Source organism: Lithobates pipiens, unplaced genomic scaffold (assembly GCF_037356315.1).
Source record: "Lithobates pipiens isolate NorthernLeopardFrog02 unplaced genomic scaffold, aLitPip1_a1.2 Scaffold_24, whole genome shotgun sequence".
Classification (NCBI taxonomy): domain Eukaryota; kingdom Metazoa; phylum Chordata; class Amphibia; order Anura; family Ranidae; genus Lithobates; species Lithobates pipiens.
In genome coordinates this window covers 24,729,615-24,746,753 of record NW_027507786.1, presented here as the reverse complement: position 1 = coordinate 24,746,753, position 17,139 = coordinate 24,729,615, and the positions used below count along the sequence as shown (strand labels likewise).

Below are 17,139 nucleotides of genomic sequence, written 5' to 3'. Positions count from 1 at the left end.
TGGTATTTATATATTGTGGGGTCACCAGTCCAGTATTTATATATTGTGGGGTCACCAGTCCGGTATTTATATATTGTGGGGTCACAAGTCCAGGATTTATATATTGGGGGTCACCAGTCTGGTATTTATATATTGTGGGGTCACCAGTCCAGTATTTATATATTGTGGGGTCACCAGTCCGGTATTTATATATTGTGGGGTCACCAGTCCGGTATTTATATATTGTGGGGTCACCAGTCCGGTATTTATATACTGTGGGGTCACCAGTCCGGTATTTATATACTGTGGGGTCACCAGTCCGGTATTTATATATTGTGGGGTCACCAGACCAGTATTTATATATTGTGGGGTCACCAGTCCAGTATTTGTATATTGTGGGGTCACCAGTCCGGTATTTATATATTGTGGGGTCACCAGTCCGGTATTTATATATTGTGGGGTCACCAGTCCGGTATTTATATAAAGAAATCATATCCCCTCTCAGGCGTCTCTTCTCCAGAGAGAATAAGTTCAGAGCTCACAACCTTTCCTCATAACTAATATCCTCCAGACCCTTTATTAGCTTTGTTGCCCTTCTTTGTAGTCGCTCCATTTCCAGTACATCCTTCCTGAGGACTGGTGCCCAGAACTGGACAGTATACTCCAGGTGCGGCCGGACCAGAGTCTTGTAGAGGGGAGAATTATCCTTTTATCTCTGGAGTTGATCCCTTTTTAATGCCAATATTCTGTTTGCTTTGTTAGCAGCAGCTTGGCATTGCTGAGCCCATCATCTACTAGGACCCCCAGGTCCTTCTCCATCCTAGATCCCCCCAGAGGTTCCCCTCCCCCTAGGTCCTTCTCCATCCTAGATCCCCCCAGAGGTTCCCCCCCCCCAGGTCCTTCTCCATCCTAGATCCCCCCAGAGGTTCTCCCCCCAGTCTATAGATTGCATTCAGATTTTTTCCCCCCCAAATCCATTATTTTACATTTTTCTACATTGAACCTCATTTCCCATGTAGTTGCCCCTCCCCCATTCATTTGTTCAGATCTTCTTGCAAGGTTTCCACATCCTGCGGAGAAGTTATTGCCCTGCTTAGCTTAGTATTGTCCGCAAATACAGAGATTGGACTGTTTCCCCCATCCCCCTCCTCCAGGTCATTTATGTACAAATTAAATAGGATTGGTCCCAGCACAGAACAGTTGATACAGTGGAAGAAGGTCCATCTAGCCCAGCCAATCAGGATGGCCCTCTGGTGGCGGACAGGAAACACAAATGAAGGATCATCCATTAGGGCCGCTGCCATGGATCAATGGTCACCACGGCAGGGTGGGGCAGCAAATGCAACCAACACAAGCTCCGGGGCGGATGGGAATTTCCAACATTCAGGAACTTCGAGGAGCCTTCATGGCCACCTTGCTGCCTCACATAGAGGGTCACCCAGTTTTGCTCCGTTTGGACAAGGCGGGACGCACAGCCAATCCCCTTTGAGAGAGGTGGAGCCAATCATGACATTGGCAGAGAAATATCTTACAGATTAGGGGACATATCTTCCAGGCCATCAGAACTTGGAAGCCGATTGCCTATCCAGACAATTCAAACATTCCAAAAAATGGTCTAAAAGTGTTAAAGCCAATCTTCCTAGAGACTCCCCCTCCCCCATGTGTGATCTCCGACACCGTCCCAGACTCCCCCTCCCCCATGTGTGATCTCCGACACCGTCCCAGACTCCCCCTCCCCCATGTGTGATCTCCGACACCGTCCCAGACTCCCCCTCCCCCATGTGTGATCTCCGGCACCGTCCCAGACTCCCCCTCCCCCATGTGTGATCTCCGACACCGTCCCAGACTCCCCCTCCCCGTGTGTGATCTCCGACACCGTCCCAGACTCCCCCTCCCCCATGTGTGATCTCCGACACCGTCCCAGACTCCCCCTCCCCCATGTGTGATCTCCGACACCGTCCCAGACTCCCCCTCCCCCATGTGTGATCTCCGACACCGTCCCAGACTCCCCCTCCCCCATGTGTGATCTCCGACACCGTCCCAGACTCCCCCTCCCCCATGTGTGATCTCCGGCACCGTCCCAGACTCCCCCTCCCCCATGTGTGATCTCCGACACCATCCCAGACTCCCCCTCCCCATGTGTGATCTCCGACACCATCCCAGACTCCCCCTCCCCATGTGTGATCTCCGACACCTTCCCAGACTCCCCCTCCCCATGTGTGATCTCCGGCACCGTCCCAGACTCCCCCTCCCCATGTGTGATCTCCGACACCGTCCCAGACTCCCCCTCCCCATGTGTGATCTCCGGCACCGTCCCAGACTCCTCCTCCCCCATGTGTGATCTCCGGCACTGTCCCAGACTCCCCCTCCCCCATGTGTGATCTCCGGCACCGTTCAAAACTCCGCCCTCCCCATGTGTGATCTCTGACACTGTCCCAGACTCCGCCCTCCCCTGTGTGTGATCTCTGGCACCGTTTAAGACTCCGCCCTCCCTGTGTGTGATCTCCGACCTCCCCCGTGTGTTATCTCCGACACCGTCCCAGACTCCGCCCTCCCCGTGTGTTATCTCCGACACCGTCCCAGACTCCGCCCTCCCCGTGTGTTATCTCCGACACCGTCCCAGACTCCGCCCTCCCCGTGTGTTATCTCCGACACCGTCCCAGACTCTGCCCTCCCCTGTGTGTTATCTCCGACACCGTCCCAGACTCCGCCCTCCCTGTGTGTCATCTCTGACACTGTTCCAGACTCCGCCCTCCCTGTGTTATCTCCGACACCATCCCAGACTCCTCCCTCCCCGTGTGTGATCTCCGACACCGTCCCAGACTCTGCCCTCCCTGTGTGTTATCTCCGACACCGTCCCAGACTCTGCCCTCCCTGTGTGTTATCTCTGACACCGTCCCAGACTCCTCCCTCCCCGTGTGTGATCTCCGACACCGTCCCAGACTCCGCCCTCCCCGTGTGTCATCTCCGGCAGCGTCCCAGACTCCGCCCTCCCTGTGTGTGATCTCCGACATCGTCCCAGACTCCTCCCTACCCCGTGTGTGATCTCCGGCACAATCCCAGACTTCTCCCTCCCCCGTGTGTAAACTCCGACACCGTCCCAGACTCCTCCCTCCCCCGTGTGTGATCTCCGACACCGTTCCAGACTCCTCCCTCCCCGTGTGTGATCTCCGACACCGTCCCAGACTCCGCCCTCCCCATGTGTGATCTCCGACACCGTCCCAGACTCCGCCCTCCCCATGTGTGATCTCCGACACCGTCCCAGAGTCCTCCTCCCGTGTGTGATCTCCGTCACCGTCCAAGACTCCCCCTCCCCGTGTGTGATCTCCGACACCGTCCCAGACTCCGCCCTCCCCATGTGTGATCTCCGACACCGTCCCAGACTCCGCCCTCCCCATGTGTGATCTCCGACACCGTCCCAGAGTCCTCCTCCCGTGTGTGATCTCCGTCACCGTCCAAGACTCCCCCTCCCCGTGTGTGATCTCCGGCACCGTCCCAGACTCCCCCGTGTGTGATCTCCGACACCGTCCCAGACTACCCCTCCCTGTGTGTGATCTCCGACACCGTCCCAGACTCCCCCTCCCTGTGTGTGATCTCCGACACCGTCCCAGACTCCGCCCTCCCCATGTGTGATCTCCGACACCGTCCCAGAGTCCTCCTCCCGTGTGTGATCTCCGTCACCGTCCAAGACTCCCCCTCCCCGTGTGTGATCTCCGGCACCGTCCCAGACTCCCCCGTGTGTGATCTCCGACACCGTCCCAGACTCCCCCTCCCTGTGTGTGATCTCCGACACCGTCCCAGACTCCCCCTCCCTGTGTGTGATCTCCGACACCGTCCCAGACGCCTCCCTCCCCGTGTGATCTCCGACACCGTCCCAGACTACCCCTCCCCGTGTGTGATCTCCAACACCGTCCCAGACTCCGCCCTCCCCGTGTGTGATCTCCGGCACCGTCCCAGACTCCCCCTCCCCCGTGTGTGATCTCCGACACCGCCCCACACTCCGCCCTCCCCGTGTGTGATCTCCGACACCGTCTCAGACGCCTCCCTCCCCGTGTGTGATCTCCGACACCGTCCCAGACTACCCCTCCCCGTGTGTGATCTCCGACACCGTCCCAGACTCCCCCTCCCTGTGTGTGATCTCCGACACCGTCCCAGAGTCCCCCTCTCCCGTGTGTGATCTCCGACACCGTCCAAGACTCCCCCTCCCCGTGTGTGATCTCCGGCACCGTCCCAGACTCCCCCTCCCCCGTGTGTGATCTCCGACACCGCCCCACACTCCGCCCTCCCCGTGTGTGATCTCCGACACCGTCTCAGACGCCTCCCTCCCCGTGTGTGATCTCCGACACCGTCCCAGACTACCCCTCCCCGTGTGTGATCTCCGACACCGTCCCAGACTCCCCCTCCCTGTGTGTGATCTCCGACACCGTCCCAGAGTCCCCCTCTCCCGTGTGTGATCTCCGACACCGTCCAAGACTCCCCCTCCCCGTGTGTGATCTCCGGCACCGTCCCAGACTCCCCCTCCCCCGTGTGTGATCTCCGACACCGTCCCAGACTCCCCCTCCCCGTGTGTGATCTCCGGCACCATCCCAGAGTCCCCCTCTCCCGTGTGTGATCTCCGACACCGTCCAAGACTCCCCCTCCCCGTGTGTGATCTCCGGCACCGTCCCAGACTCCCCCTCCCCCGTGTGTGATCTCCGACACCGTCCCAGACTCCCCCTCCCCGTGTGTGATCTCCGACACCGTCCCAGACTCCCCCTCCCCGGTGTGTGATCTCCGACCCCGTCCCAGACTCCGCCCTCCCCGTGTGTGATCTCCGACACCGTCTCAGACGCCTCCCTCCCCGTGTGTGATCTCCGACACCGTCCCAGACTCCCCGTGTTAGATCTCCGGCACCGTCCCAGACTCCGCCCTTCCTGTGTGTGATGTCCGACACCGTCCCAGACTCCGCCCTCCCTGTGTGTGATCTCCGACACGTCCCAGACTCCGCCCTCCCCATGTGTGATCTCCGACACCGTCCCAGACTCCCCCTCCCACGTGTGTGATCTCCGACACCGTCCCAGACTCCCCCTCCCCATGTGCGGTCTCCAGGTGATCTCCATCCCTCTATGATAGGAGGTTCAGGTGAGACTCTTTGGACCAATCATCTCATCAATCATACAATTTACTTCCAACATGTGCATTGCGATGGCAGACTACAGACAATAACTTACAGAGTCCAGAGTGGGGGTTAGAGTGTAAGTTCTGTGGGTCACATTATACAGCAGTGCTGAGTGACAGCGCCACCCGATGGTGAAATGGGTCATTACAGAGGAGAGGTGCAGATGGGGGGGACAGTGGGGGGGGGGGGGGGGGGGTCATTATGATTTTAGCGGAGGATGGGTAACCTGGAAGCTTGTCCTCTCCGCAGCTTTCCCGCATGGCTTTCCATTGGCTGCATTGAAGTGAGTGGAGGGTGGTTGGCACAGAGGTGACACATGGCGAGCGGACGCACACAGACACACCATTTCCAGTTCTCGGGGGGAGGGGGCGCTGTCATTGGATTCTAGGACTAAGGAGTGGAAGGAAAGCGAAGTGCGGCGGCGTCTGCCTGGCTGCAAGTTCATGCGATAAATAGTCATTCAGAAGATTGGCACTTTTCCTGGGAAACCGTTCTGACGAGGTGGACCAGACTACAAGCCCACCACCCTCCACCTGATCCCGGGTCTCCCCCTCACTCGCTGTCCATGGGATTTAGGACCACTGGCAGGAACAGTCTGTCGGTTCTTGGATGGAATAATTGACCCAAGTGGAGTTTCCGGTGCAATATAGCTGAACGACCCGCCGCTGGAGGCCGAGCTCCCGGCAGCACTTGCAGAAGCGGGCGTAGGTATTGATGTTGTAGTTGTAGATGCTGGCGGAGGGGCACTTCCCGTCACATGACACGATGTTCACCTGCGGAGAAGAGCGGAGCCAGGTCAACAACAAGGCTATTCACCAAGACTGTCAGCTTCACCACGAGCCCCTGGACCCTCACCAACCCCCTGGACCCTCGCAGAGCCTCAGAACACTCACCGAGCCACGGAAACCTCACCGAGTCAAGGAACCGTCGCCAAGCCCCTGGACCATCACCGAGCCAAGGAACCGTCACTGAACCCCTGGACCCTCACTGAACCATGGAACCCTCACCAAACCCCAATACCCTCACTGAGCCACGGAATCGTCACTGAGCCCCTGGACCCTCACTGAGCCACTGAACCCTCAACAAACCTCAGTACACTCACTGAGCCACCCACAGAACCCTCACTGAGCCCCGTCACTCACCGAAACCCTGGTACCCTCATCGAGCCATGGAACCCTCACCGAGTCCCTGGACCCTCACTAAGCCACAGAACCTTCACTGAACCCCAGTATCCTCACCAAGCCCCTGGACCCTCACCGAGCCCTTGGACCCTCACTGGCCACAGAAGCCTCACCGAGCCCGGGTACCCTCACTGAGCAGAGCCACAGAACCCTCACTGAGACATGAAAAAAACGTTGCTGAGCCACAGAACCCACACTGAGCCCAGGTACCCTCACCGAGCCACAGAACCTTCACAGAGCCACAGAACCCTCACTGAACCCCGGTACCCTCGCCGAGCCCAGGGACCCTCGCTGAGCCACAGAATCCTCGCCGAGCCCCGGTACCCTCACTGAACCGAGCCACATAACCGTCACCAAACCACAGTACCCTCAGTGAGCCCCGAAACCACCACCGAGCCGAACCCCCGAAACTGCCACCAAGCCCCAGTGCCCTCGCTGAGTTCCGGAACTGCTGAAAGTGTTTCTTGGTGTCCGATCAGATAGTGTCCCCCATAACATAGCATCCACTTTGTACAAGAAGCCGAACATCTCCGAAGATGAACGGCGCCTGCGCTGTGAGTCCACGTTCAAGCCCCACCATCCAAGTGGACATAGAGTTAGAATAGAAAATTGCTGAGCGAAGCGAGGCCGTGCCCGAAGTGTGGCGAGCAGCCCTGTTACTATGAGCAACTGTATGTCCACTTGGATGGTGGGCCTTCAACCTGGACTCTTCTGAGACTTTCGGAGTCTCCTTGTCCTCCGTACTGCACAAGCGCTGCGCCTGCGCAATACGGGCCGGACACTATCCGACACTATCTGATGACCGGACACTTCGTGTCAGAACACCGGCAGTGATGTGAGGACACAGTGTGGTCTGGATCAGGAAAAGTGTGAAGAGTGAGGGTGGGGTGACAGACAGTCCTTTCATGGGCTGAGCTCACAATGTACTTACTGGGGTGTTACTTCTACAATCGTTCTTCCTGATCGTCATCCGGACCGTCACCCGCTTACAGAACTTTCCATCTTCTTTACCTGAAACACACAAAATCCTACTCAGGACTGGCCCCAAGAGCTGACACTTCCTGGCCCCGAGAGCTGACTCTTCCTGGGCCCGAGAGCTGACTCTTCCTGGCCCCCGAGAGCTGACTCTTCCTGGCCCCCGAGAGCTGACTCTTCCTGGGCCCGAGAGCTGAATCTTCCTGGGCCCGAGAGCTGAATCTTCCTGGGCCCGAGAGCTGAATCTTCCTGGGCCCGAGAGCTGACTCTTCCTGGGCCAAAAGCTGACACATCCTGGCCCCCTGAGAGCTGACACTTCCTGGCCCCGAGAGCTGACACTTCCTGGCCCCGAGAGCTGACTCTTTCTGGGCCCGAGAGCTGACACTTCCTGGCCCCCGAGAGCTGACTCTTCCTGGGCCAAAAGCTGACACATCCTGGCCCCGAGAGCTGACACATCCTGGCCCCCTGGGAGCTGACACATCCTGGCCCCCTGGGAGCTGACACATCCTGGCCCCCTGGGAGCTGACACATCCTGGCCCCCTGGGAGCTGACACATCCTGGCCCCCTGGGAGCTGACATTTCCTGGCCCCGAGAGCTGACACTTCCTGGCCCCGAGAGCTGACACTTCCTGGACCCGAAAGCGGACACTTCCTGGCCCCCGAGAGCTGACTATTCCTGGCCCCCGAGAGCTGACTATTCCTGGCCCCGAGAGCTGACTATTCCTGGCCCCGAGAGCTGACACTTCCTGGCCCAGAGAGCTGACACTTCCTGGCCCAGAGAGCTGACACTTCCTGGCCCCCAAGAGCTAACACTTCCTGGCCCCCGTGAGCTAACACTTCCTGGCCCGAGAGCTGACACTTCCTGGCCCTGAGAGCTGACACTTCCTGGCCCCGAGCTGGACTGGTAGTCTGCTATGTCAGTGATGGTTTTTGTGGACTCCATATGAGGGAACAGGGCTATCAGCCCTCCACCTTTGGCTCTAGATTCCAGGAAAGACATTGTCGTGTTTAGTGGAAGAAATCGCCAGTTTTACAAATTGTCTGTAAATTGAAGGAATTCTGACTGTGTGTCCGACCTCTGGGATCAGAACGTAGGCTGGACTATATATATATATATATATATATATATCAGACCCGTACTGGACGGCGGCGTAATGCGAGTTTTTAAAGGGGACCTTGTGTATGAGGGGGGGGGGGGGGTTTCTTAAATAGACGGTATTATACTGTATTTGGATTTGGTTGCATTATATGACAATACCTGGGAACCCCTCGGCACGCCTGGAGATGTTTGATGCTGATGAGGAAATAGGAAGAGGTTTTTGGAACGATTGATTTGATTAAATGCCCATTTACCCAGAAGAATCTGGTGAGTGTGCCCCCCAGAGGGAGTGTGTCCCCCAGAGGTAGTGTGCCCCCTAGAGGTAGTGTGCCCCCTAGAGGTAGTGTGCCCCCCTAGAGGGAGTGTGCCCCCTAGAGGGAGTGTGCCCCCCAGAGGGTGATCTGCATTTCTGGTGACAGGTGCACTGCTCTGGCTTTACCTCTAGTCTACATCTAGAACCATCTTCCGGCATGAACTCTCCTATCCATCGATCCCTACATCACATTTCATCTGCATTGTGTAATGATGATTACACAGGACTGATATGGGACTATGATCAGCTAGCGCTGTTTTAGTAATTTGATCAGTGATTGGACTGCTAATTATTTTTACTAACATTTGTGATATATATATTATAATGCGGAAGTTATTCCCGGCCCGGTACAGATCCCTTCCAGCCATTGTGGAGGGAAATGTTCTGCGCTCCTCCTATGACAGCGCCATAGCTGACCATTTACTTACATGTTTTGCAGCATCCCTCCAGGAAGGAAACGACATATCCGCCCATCTAGAGGACGAGAGAAATATCTCAGGAAATCATTTCTGCCAATCAAACAATATTCACCAATTCTTTCACACATTTATCACAGCCAATCAGGATTCATCTTCTTACTCCTAACCCATCCATTATGAGTTACTCTGAATCCCTATCTGATGGGATCGCTATATACATAGAGATCGCTATATCCATAGAGATCGCTATATCCATAGAGATCGCTATATCCATAGAGATTAGGAATGAGCTTCGAGTTCAACTTGAACATTGCCCGTTTGCTTGTTCGCTGAACAGTGAACAATTTGGGGTGTTCACGGCAAATTCGAAAGGCCGGGGAACAACCTGTACAAGTCTATGGGAGAAATCTAAAGTGCTAATTTTAAAGGCTTATATGCAAGTTATTGTCATAAAAAGCATTTGGGCACCCGGGTCCTGCCCCGGGGGAGTGTTTGGGGACCCGGGTCCTGCCCCGGGGGAGTGTTTGGGCACCCGGGTCCTGCCCCGGGGGAGTGTTTGGGCACCCGGGTCCTGCCCCAGGGGACATGTATCAATGCAAAAAAAAAAGTTTTAAAAACTGCAGTTTTTTCGGGAGCCGTGATTTTAATAATGCTTAAAGTGAAACAATAAAAGTGTAATATTCCTTTCAATTTCATACCTGGGGGGTGTCTATAGTATGCCTGTGAAGGGGCGCATGTTTCCCGTGCTTAGAACTGTCCCTGCACAAAGTGTAATTTCTGCAGAAAAAAAGTCATTTAAAATCACTCACGGCTATAATGAATTGTCGGCTCCCGTAATACAGAGAACACTCATTGAAAGTCATTGATAAAAAAAACAAAAAATGGCGTGGAGTTCCCCCTTAGACCCTTTATCTGGCAGGCCGCAGGCAAAGAGGGGGAGACGAGAAAGCAGCCCCCCCCCCCCCCCGAACCATACCAGGCCACATGCCCTCAACATTGGGAGGATGCTTTGGGGGTCTATGACAAGGGCCTCATCCCCACAACCCTGGTCGGTGGTTGTGGGGGTCTGTGGGCGGGGGGCTTATCAGAATCTGGAAGCCCCCTTTAACAAGGGGACCACCAGATCCCGGCCCCCCCCCCTGTTTGAAATGGTAAGGGGGTACAAAAGTGTAAAAAATTGTTTAAAAACACACAGACACCGTTGGGAAAATTCCTTTATTAAAAATAAAAAATAAAGATTCCAGCGGTGGTAATCCACTCTTGCTATCCAGCGATGGCTAATCTCTTCTCTGGGGTCCAGCGATGGGTGATCTCTCCCGAGGATGTCCAGCGGGATGTCCGCGGGAATCCCGGCAGCCTGACAGGTCTTAGCTGAGGAGGACGGGGCCACCCGTCACCTGACCCCGCCCCCTCTGATGCAAGGGGAAGCCTGCGTTACATCAGTTGGGGGCGGGGTCACCCGCACATCACTGGGGAAGCCCAGGTTTCCCCTTGCGTCAGAGGGGGCGGGTCAGGAGACAGGTGGCCCCTCCTCCTCAGCTAAGACCTGTCAGGCTGCTGGGATTCCCGCGGTGTCTCCGGTGGAGACAGGATGCGCTGGACATCATCGGGAGAGATCACCCATCGCTGGACCCCAGAGAAGAGATCAGTCATCGCTGGACCCTGGAGAAGAGATCAGCCATCGCTGGACCCTGGAGAAGAGATCAGCCATCGCTGGACCCTGGAGAAGAGATCAGCCATCGCTGGACCCCAGGCATGTACTGGCCATCAGGACTACCGGGAGTTTCCCGGTGGGCCGATGGCTCAGTGGGCCGGTCAGGTGCAGTACTGGAGCCACTCCTCTCTGACAGTGAGTGATCACGATTTCACTCCTGGCAGAAGGAGCAGCTCCGTCACTTGTTGGGGAGAGCATTAGGCTTTCTGCTCCCTCCAGCCTGCAGGGGGAGATAGACAGCCGGCAGACTTTCCTTCCTCTCTCCCCTTATCACTTGTTATCACATGACTGGAGAGAGGAACAGAAGCTGCCTTCAAAACTGAGTACATGTGGGAGGGGGAGGAGAGGGAGGACACTCTGATGTGAAGGGGCTTCTGATGGAGACACTGATGTGAAGGGGGCTGCTGGTGGGGACTCTCTGATGAGAAGGGGGCTGCTGGTGGGGACTCTCTGATGTGAAGGGGGCTGCTGGTGGGGACTCTCTGATGTGAAGGGGGCTGCTGGTGGGGACTCTCTGATGTGAAGGGGGCTGCTGGTGGGGACTCTCTGATGTGAAGGGGGCTGCTGGTGGGGACTCTCTGATGTGAAGGGGGCTGCTGGTGGGGACTCTCTGATGTGAAGGGGGCTGCTTGTGGGGACTCTGATGAGAATGGGGCTGCTGGTGGGGACTCTCTGATGTGAAGGGGGATGCTGATGGGGACTCTGATGGGAAGGAGGCTGCTGATGGCTACTCTCTGATGGGAAGGGGGCTGCTGATGGGGACTCCCTGATGGGAAGGGGGCTGCTGATGGCTACTCTCTGATGGGAAGGGGGCTGCTGATGGGGACTCCCTGATGGGAAGGGGGCTGCTGATGGGGACTCTCTGATGGGAAGGGGGCTGCTGATGGGGACTCTCTGATGGGAAGGGGGCTGCTGATGGGGACTCTCTGATGGGAAGGGGGCTGCTGATGGGGAGTCTCTGATGGGAAGGGGGCTGCTGATGGGGACACTCTGATGTAAGGGGGATGCTGTTGGGGACATTAAAGTGGGCCGTTCATGATGAAGTCCAGGGCCAAATTTTTGTCCCAGTCCAGCCCTGCTGGACCCTGGAGAAGAGATCAGCCATCTCTGGACCCCGGAGAAGAGATCACCCAACGCTGGATAGCAAGAGTGGATTACCACCGCTGGAATCTTTTTTATTTTTAATAAAGGGCTTTTCCCAACGGTGTCTGTGTGTTTTTTAACAATTTTTTACAATTTCTTTGTGAAATGGTAGGGGTACAATATACCCGTTACCATTTCAAACAGAGGGGGGTGGGACCTGGTGGTCCCCTTGTTAAAGGGGGCTTCCAGATTCTGATAAGCACCCCGCCCACAGACCCCCACAACCACCGGCCAGGGTTGTGGGGGATGAGGCCCTTGTCCCCATCAACATGGGGACATGGTGCTTTGAGGGGTCACAGACCCCCAAAGCATCCTCCCAATGTTGAGGGCATGTGGCCTGGTACGGTTCAGGGGGGGGGGGCACTCTCTCTTCCCCCCTCTTTTCCTGTGGCCTGCCAGGTTGCGTGCTCGGATAAAGGGTCTGGTATGGATTTTTGGGGGGAACTCCACGCCATTTTTTTGTTTTGTTTTTTATCAATGACTTTCAATGACTGTTCTCTGTATTACGGGAGCCGACAATTCATTATAGCCGCAAGTGATTTTAAATGACTTTTTTCCTGCAGAAATGACACTTTGTGCAGGGACAGTTCTAAGCACGGGAAACATGCGCCCCTTCACAGGCATACTATAGACACCCCCCAGGTACCAAATTTAAAGGAATATTACACTTTTATTGTTTCACTTTATTCATTATTAAAATCACTGCTCCTGAAAAAACTGACGTTTTTAAAACTTTTTTTTGCATTGGTACATGTCCCCCGGGGCAGGACCCGGGTCCCCAAACACTTTTTAGGACAATAACTTGTATATTAGCCTTTAAAATTAGCAATTTTGATTTTAAACTTTCGAGTCACATAGACTTTATTGGGTTCTAAAGTTCAAACAAAGTTTAGGTCTGTTCGCAGGTTCTGGTAGGGGGGGTTCTGGGGGGTGTTCAGCTCATCCCTAATAGAGATCATTATATCCATAGAGATCACTATATCCGTACTTCTGTATTAGGGATGAACTTTGAGTTCAACTCGAACATTGGCTGTTCGATGAAGATTGAACATTATGGGCCATTCGTGCCAAATTCGAGTGGCGTCTCACGGCCCATAATGCACTGAGTCATCGCAGTGGTTTGCTGCTTGATGATTGGCCAAGCATGCACTATGACCCACATGCTTTGGCCAATCACAGTGCCATAAGCAAACAGAGCCATAATTGCCTGTGACCAATTATGGCTCAGGGGATTAAGTACACGCCCCACACTATATAAGGCCGCCCACATGTCAGCCGTGTGTATTGTGTTGGTGGCGGGGAGAGAGAGAGAGAGAGAGAGAGAGAGAGCATAATTTCATTGCATTTAGATAGATTGAGCAGACAGTTGATTCAGTATATATGCACACATTCCAGGCTTTGTGTATATATATATATATTATACAGTTTAGCTAGATCTCACTGCAGAGCGTTCCTGGACTGGTGTACTGTTCCTAATATACTACAGGCAGGCAGTTGATTCAGTTAGCTGCAGTATATTCAGTATAGTGTATCCTGTACAGCTAGAGCTCTCTTTTCATTCTTTTATCAAAGGAAAGAACTCCGCGTGTAAATGAAGGAAGTTTAACCATTTGAAGACCAAACCTTTTCTCACAATTGTTGATTACAAGTAAAAATCATTATTTTCTGCTCGAAAATTACTTGAAACCCCCAAACATGAATAATAAATATATATATATATATATATATATATATATATATATTTTAGTAGAGACCCTATGGAATAAAATGGTGGTTGTTGCAATATTTTATGTCACACTGTATTTGCACAGCAGTTTTTCAAATACAATTTAGAAAAAAAAAAAAGACACAAAAAAAAACGAAACAGTAAAGTTAGCCCAATTTGTTTTTGTATAATGTGAAAGATGTTACAGCGCGAGAATCGTGATCTTTATTCTAAGCAAAAAATCGTGACTCTCACTTTAGCCAAAATTGTGCAGCTCTACTTATGGATAGCGGGTTCTCTTCACGGGGATATGGACCAGGCACCATCCAGAGAGCGATTAATATTGCTGATACCATTGAGAGAGATTGTTATAACATACAAAGCAGAAAAGGAAAAAAACAAGCTCTGGACTGCCGCACTCTTCAGAAGATCACTTTCTTTTATTGGAAAATCACATGACAGCTCAACAATCACAGCGAACAAGGAAACATTGTTGACGTCTGGCACTAGCTGTAGTGCTTATTCATAGCAAAAGCAGAAAAGACATGCAGTCGGTGTCCCGGTGTTCTCAACCCCTTATGCCGTGTACACACCACCGGACTTTTCAACGGCAAACTCAAACAATTCGATCGTGTGTGGGGCTTCATCAGACCTTTTCTGTCGAAAAATCTGACGGACTTTAGAAATAGAACATGTTTCAAATCTTTCCACCGGAACTCTGCCAGAACCAGTTCCTATCGAGAAAACCGATCGTCAGTATGAAGGTCCGACGGACCAACAATGACACAAGGGCAGCTATTGGCTACTGGCTATTGAACTTCCTTTTTCTAGTCCCGTCGTACGTCATCGCATTAAACGATTGGACTTTGGTGTGATCGTGTGTAGGCAAGTCCGTTTCAGTGGAACTTCGTTGGTTCTCCATTGAAAAGTCCGTCAGAGTTCATTCCGGTCGTGTGTACGTGGCATTACAGTATAAAATTTGGCAAAATCAAGAGGATTATTGAGAGACACTTACCGATTTTGTATGAGGATAATACATATGCCAACTTTCTATCCAAGAGGTAAAAGGGGTATCTAGACGGGCCCCATCCTTGGGCAATGTTTTATCACCCAGTGACTTTAGTTCTAGCACTCCCAATAGGACATGGCTTGGTTTCATTGGTAACTACAAATGTGGAGCCAATACATGCCCGTGATTCCCGCGTATAATCAGAGGTGATTGATTTTCTTCCAGCGTTAGTGGCAGATCCTACAGTATTGGGAAGTACATTCATTGCAATACCAGACGTGGGATTTATTTAATCACATGTAAAGAATGCAATATTGAATATTTTGGTGGTACCACTAGAAGATTGAGCGATCGATTGAATGACTACGTTGGCGATACTGAAAAGGAGCAGGCTACCAACGTTGGCAGACATAATGGTGATACAAATCCAGGGTATGGAAAGGGTGATTACACCGAGACGTGGAGGGGACAGTTTGGGGACATTGTGTAAACTTGAAGTGTATTGGATGTTTGTCTTACAAACCAGAATTCCAAAGGGTTTAAACTTTGAATGGGATTGAACCCATTATTATGACTGACCATGGCATACAAGAGATAAATGCCATTGATTCATCTTGGCATGGCTCTTTACTGATAAGTATATGTACACACAGCACATACGTGTATTCCAACATGTGAAGTCAATAATATTTACAGCTCTTCTCGCTTGATGTGAACTCCGTGGCGACATATCTGTACGTACATACTCCGCTATTTCTACCGGCATTTGTGTTTTTGTATACATTGATGTCCTCATGATGTCCTCATGATCGATCCTCCACAGTTTCATGTATGTCATGCTTAGAAATGGTTTTAGTTTGCTTATGTACTGGGTTATGTTTTTAGAATGATGCGTGTAAAAACTGCACTGTTCATATCATGTCAAATGTTGTTTGAATTTGGTTGTGCATGATGAGAACTTCATACATGAGATGCGAGTGTGGAATTGGACATGCCTGAGTTTAATATATATATATATATATATATATATATATTGAGATAACACTGAGATTTCCATATGGTAATGATAAAGCCCGTTTACGTGTGAAACGCGTCTGCCTTCTTGTTCCCCTGCCCGTATGGATTGTTTTTACATGTTTTGGATATAATAAAGCCTTTTTGCATTATATGGGGGTGCTGCCTTTCGCCCACATTTTTCCTTACCAGTAGTCTGCTTGCAGTGGCAGGGCGGCCACCTCATGGTTGTAGCATGCTTTGATTATGTCGGTGCACATCACCTGGGAGCAGAGGCTTTTCTGCATGCCAGGAAGTTGTATGCAAGGCTGGACATCAGTGGTGGGCAATCCAGAGAGAAGATCTGCATTGTTCCAAATCGTGAGAATATTGTTCTGCAATGGTGTAACTGAGCACAAGGCAAGCTTCGAAAGAGGCAACCATGAGGCCCAGGACCCTAATAAAGAAGCAGGTTATGGGGTGCCTGGTTGGCCTGAGAACTGGTCAGCTGGACCTCAGAGAAGCAATCTATACCTAGGGAAGGAACATTTTGCCTGGGCTGTGTCCAAGATCAGTCTCAAATACTCCAGATAATGGAAAGGTTGGAGCACAGGCTCCTGGAAGTTCATCGCCTATCAGAAGGTTTGATGAAACTTGATTGTCCTTTGAATTTTGAAAAGCAGAACCCTGGCGGAGCAATCTTTCAGCAGCAGGAGATATACAGTAGGTTCCCCCGGGACATGGATGCCCTAAGATAGTAGCAGGGCCAGGAGTGAAGCAAGCGCTTCTGTGAAGGCTCTTGGTGTGGAGGACACCTGAATAACACATTAAATGTTAGTCTCTCACCGGACCGTGTAGAAAGCGTTGGTGTGCAGGAGAGGTGGGAGACATCATTGATACCAGAAATTCCACTAATCTGAGTGAAACCCTAACAGACCTTGTGGAATTCATGGGGAATTTGGGGACACACAGATATCGGTTTAGAGATTTTAGGTCCACAATGAGGCAAACTATGAACAGGTTGGAGTAAAACCCTTTGACCTTTCTTCTGCAGGAAGTGGGATTATCACTCCCTGCAGTAGATTCAGGGCGGATAACATCTGCCTGCGTTTGAGGTGAAGCTGGTTGATTAGAAGGTAGGAATGGAGGATGGGGGAGGAACAAAAATTCGATTTTGTAGCCCCTGGAAATGAGAGACTGGGCCTTGAGGTCCAGGATGTCTCTAAGCATAATGGCACAAATGCCAACAGACGTCCTACTCCGGACGCTGAGATGGCCCTTTCACTATGGAGAGGGCTTCTGGGTACGCTTGAAGGGTTCCAAGGCTTGTGATAAAAGGTTGGACCCACTCTGAGTGAAATGAAAGGGCCACTGTCAGTGGAAGGAGGTGGTAGCCATGCTAGTAGTAGGCTTCACCAGTTCTTGTGGGGTATAAGTACTTTCCCCAACCGT

At 52.5% G+C, this 17,139-nt stretch overlaps 1 protein-coding gene across 1 annotated transcript in view; it reads right to left on the bottom strand.

The window, feature by feature from the left end:
- Positions 1-5,320: 5,320 nt before the first annotated feature.
- The window catches only part of OTOG (otogelin), a 217,270-nt gene continuing 205,451 nt past the window's right edge, over positions 5,321-17,139 (bottom strand). The window contains exons 54-56 of the mRNA XM_077453472.1: positions 9,133-9,178; positions 7,250-7,329; positions 5,321-5,910 (exon numbers count right to left, since the gene is read on the bottom strand). Coding sequence (XP_077309598.1) covers positions 5,710-5,910; positions 7,250-7,329; positions 9,133-9,178 — 327 coding nt within the window. The 3' untranslated portion in view covers positions 5,321-5,709. The remainder of the gene's footprint in view (positions 5,911-7,249; positions 7,330-9,132; positions 9,179-17,139) is intronic.